The 4,170-nt window shown below is 42.0% G+C and overlaps 1 protein-coding gene across 4 annotated transcripts in view; it reads right to left on the reverse strand.

The window, feature by feature from the left end:
• The window catches only part of Arhgef9 (Cdc42 guanine nucleotide exchange factor 9), a 119,478-nt gene extending 115,516 nt beyond the window's left edge, over positions 1 to 3,962 (reverse strand). Inside the window, exon 1 of one of the 4 annotated variants that reach the window (XM_031365120.1) lies at positions 3,026 to 3,962. Coding sequence is in view for 3 of the 4 variants with exons in the window: in XM_031365112.1 (XP_031220972.1) it covers positions 3,019 to 3,027 (9 nt within the window). In the remaining variant the exon portion in view is untranslated. Of the gene's footprint in view, positions 1 to 3,014 lie in introns of all 4 variants that reach the window. The other 3 variants (XM_031365112.1, XM_031365101.1, XM_031365126.1) reach the window with 3 other exon arrangements.
• Between the last annotated feature and the right edge of the window lie 208 nt (positions 3,963 to 4,170).

The raw sequence follows: 4,170 nt of genomic DNA on the forward strand, positions 1-4,170 counted from the left end.
TTCAGTGGTTATTGGGTGATTCATGGGTTACTAGGATACCAATATAAGGCATTTTCTTTAATTCCTAGGTGGGGAGCTGAGAGCCAAAATCCCTTAGCTTGGGTTTAACCCCCTCCTAGTAGCAAAAGCTTATCCTCTACTCAAAGGGATAAGAGAGGAGGGGAAATAAAAGGTTTTCTAAGAAAAAGTTAAACAAATCAGAGTAGAAAAGCCCCATCTCCTTTCTTGCACCTTAAGCATTTAAAAGTGACAGATAAGAGAGAAAAGGAGAGGGGAGGAAAGTTATTTAACAAGGTAGAAAGCAGAAGAAAAAAAGACAAGTTAAATTGCATAGGGTTTTACTCGCCCAGCCTACATTTCTCATTTTCTTCCATTTCCGCCTCTTGTTGCATGAATTCACGTATTTGAAGAACTATGAAGGCTTTAGAATTCACACAACTAAAGCCACACTAGCATTTGTCTGCTCCCTAAACTCACTTCTGGCAGCTATGCCATCTCACTAGTAACATCTCCCGAATTTGTAAAAATGAGCCTTTTATAGCTTAAATTACTGGTGGGAATGCTCATTCAAAGCACCCCTCTATTCGAGCCTAAAAGGCTTTAGGTGATGAACATAAGTGACTTTTATCCAGTCCCAGAGAAAGCTAATCAGAACTGAAGAACTTGATGCTATCTTCAGATTCCTGTACCATACACTCTCCATCGACACACAGGAGTATTTACAACCACCACCACCACCACCACACAGATGAATATGCACATACAACCAGAAATATACTGGCAGCACCCTACGCACGTACCGAAAGGCTTTTAGTCAAGGGTTTTCAGGCATTTTATAACATTACTTAGTCATAAAAACCTGGGTCAAAAACTAGCTATACAGGCTCCTTTTCCTTTTACGGTAAAATAAATCATAATCAAAAGTCAAATGTATTCCACTGTTCTCATTTCTTGCCCAGGTGGCTAAACCAAAAAAAAAAAAAAAAAAATCTGCAGACAACAGCAACAAGATACATGTATACCTTTTCTCCCAATCCTTTTGGTTAATAATTACTTTTCATTTTCATTTCTCATTCCAACCCATTCCCCTCTGATTTTGAGTCCTTATGGAATGCACCAAATCACAGAATGCAAGAACTTTTAAGTCACCTAGTTCGAAGATTTCCAATTGTCAATATTATAGGGAACCCCAAACTCACTGAGGGGAAAAAAAAGAAAACAAAACAAAGCTCACTGTCAAACAACCAGTTAACAGATGAAACTTAAGTCTGCAGCTACCCAGCACCAAGCCTTTCCACATTCTCCAACATTGTCTCAAAACTGACATGCAAGCTTACTTCAAATATTTCTCTGAAACAAACAGGTAAAAAATAAAAAAAAAATTCATACTAGATTCTCATTTCAAAGAGGTGCTTGGTTCCCCCGAAAGGGCCCTCACAAGGAGACCAAAGGATGATAAATCTGAAATGATTGCTAGTAAGCTTCCTAGATCCTGCTTCTGTGGTACCAAACAAGGAAGAAAAAAAAATTGTTCAGCTTCTCACCCACACTGAGTCAACTGGAGCACACTTTAAGGTTCAAAACCTCAACTTAGTGCCATTAAATAATGTTCTCTTGATCTATCAGGACAATTTCAAGGCCCCCTCAATAACCATTTCCAAAGAGACTGAACAAGACCTGAAAATTGACAGCATAATGCTAGCTGATTTGCACATCACACATGAGCAGCCACCCACATGAGTATAGCTAGAAGCATGTGTGTGGGCGTGTATGTGGCATGATTCACTGCTGTATGAGCCAGAAATGGCACCGTTTCAAGTCAGGTAAGCAACAGAATGAGGAATAACTGTCTGCATCATCAAAGAAAACGAAGGAAAAAACCAAACAAACAAAAAAGCAAATATTATGTACACACTGGTACTAGAAAGGACTTTTTACTAGCCTTGCCAAGAGGTATCTCAGCAAGAACAGAAATATAAAAATAATCATAGTAATAAGAACAAGTATCACCGAGGCTATATAATACGGTCGCTTCCCGAGCTTCCATCCCATTCTGTATTCTTTTTTGTGTCAAAGTCGTAATGTAGCACATGGTATACTTACAGTTACATGACTTTCAGAGACCTCTGTTCTTAAGCAACAAATAAGGAAAGAAATCTCATCAGCACTATCAACTCCTATTTGAAGTAGTTCACAAACACCACTGCAAATGATTTTAACCCAAAGGAGTAATACCCAACACTATTATTTCCAAATTAGAGAAAAGGCTGGATTTTGTTTTCTGGGTGAGACACAGGGGGAAAAAATCCTCAAACTCAAATCAAGGGGTGTAATATCTGGGAAAAGGAGCGCAAACATTTTGTCAAAATCCTCTCTTGCTAATTCAAAATATCAAAGAATACTTTTTGTTCTGCTTCGTGATTGCAACGAAAACGACACTTACTGCTTTAATGAATGTTTTAACGAAGGCAGCTTTCCAGATCAGAAATTGGAAACCCTGAATAGCAAAATTAAAATTCAAAGGACACAGTTAATAAGTGCCAACTCGAGGCACCCCAGTGTGTCACTTCTCAAAATTTCGCCCCTCATTTAGAGACTATTTTCCATAAATCTATTTCTTGCATAGTTTTTTCTTCCTCTAAACAACCAGTACAAGACTTTCAGAGAACGCAAAAGATTCATCATGCTCTTCCACAAATACCTTTCTCCAACTCCAGCCCCAAACAAACCCAAATGCATTCTGATAGCAAGAGAGAAATTTTGATTAAAATTCCATAATGAAGTTTAAAGGTAGCTTTTAAGAGAATAAGTTAACAAGACATCACAAACAGCAAAGCCACCTTAACAGGACACAGTTTGCTCCACAAACGTCACATAGCGAATGCACACAAGCATGCACACTTAAATAGAAAACATTTCTTCATCAACAATTTTACTCAAGCAATAAGCAACTACACTCACAGGCATATTTAAAAGACAAGACATGACAAAAGATTTAGGGAGAGATAATATACCAACGTCATACATATCACAGCGAGGCCATGTTGAAGCTCAAAACGTTTTCCCCCCTGAGTAAGAAAGCTTGTTCTTTCTCTCCCTCTCTTTCCCTGTCTCAAACTGTCTCTCTTGATTTTTTTCCCCCTCAGAGGCTCTTGGGATGAAATCAAAGTGAGAGTTCGCAACAGCTCAGGTGGCTGGACTCCATTCAGCGCGTTCCCAAGAAAAACATGAGTATGACATTGACAAGCAGGAGGACTACAATCACGGCAAAAACGACTACAGTTTGCACATCCAGGGTCATGGTGCAATGCAGAACACTGTAGTGTTCCAGGTGGGGGGCCGGCAGATTGGGAGATGTCAATCTCTGTTCTGTCAGACTGTCCATACAGCCACCATGCTAAAAAGGAAAGGAGGAAGTCAGATGGTTAGGGAAGGTCTGGGTTTGGTCCCCGAGTTTGGTCCGGGGGAGGGAAGGGGGTTGGAGGCTGGGGGTTTTGCTTCCCTCCCCCTCTCGGGACTGGGCTGATCTTTCTTTCCTAACTGAGAAATCTTAGCTTGAGCTGAAGGTAGCAGAGTCCAGCATTCTCTCTTGGGCGCCACAGAAAAATCAAAATCCTGCTTTTCAAAAAGAAAGGCAAAATGAACCTATCAGTTCTCCAGAGCCTTCTGTCTGTCCGGGCATGCGTCCGTCTGCCTAGCTGGCTACCGGTCAGTCTCCCCTACTCTTTCTAGTTCATCAGCTTCCTAAGACCTCTCTCGTCTGCTAGCTCTCTTCAAGGGATTCCAGGCTACCAGCCACTCTTCCTAGCCTTTCCTAGCTGGCCCTCTCCCTCTCCTCTCCCCACCCCCACCTCAGCCGGTAGGTTGCCTTTTTATTCACGCAGAAACTGGGGGCGCCAGCGTGAGTCTCTGACAGAGACGCTGACAAGAGAACAAGCCAATAGCAGATGCTGCAGCTGCGCATTCAGTGCCCGGAGGCGAGACTTGAGCTGGTGTGCTAGCAACGACAGCCAATCGGAGGATCCAACGCTCACAGAGTCTGCTTTCTCCTCGGGAGCCACCAAAAGCCAGTTTTTACGTGGGGGGGTGAGGAACTTGTGGGGGAAGGGAGGTAAGAGACTGAAGGACGAGGAAAAAGACTGAGAAAGAGGGGAGGAAACAGACAGAATC

Source organism: Mastomys coucha, chromosome X (assembly GCF_008632895.1).
Source record: "Mastomys coucha isolate ucsf_1 chromosome X, UCSF_Mcou_1, whole genome shotgun sequence".
In the NCBI taxonomy this organism is placed as follows: Eukaryota; Metazoa; Chordata; class Mammalia; order Rodentia; family Muridae; genus Mastomys; species Mastomys coucha.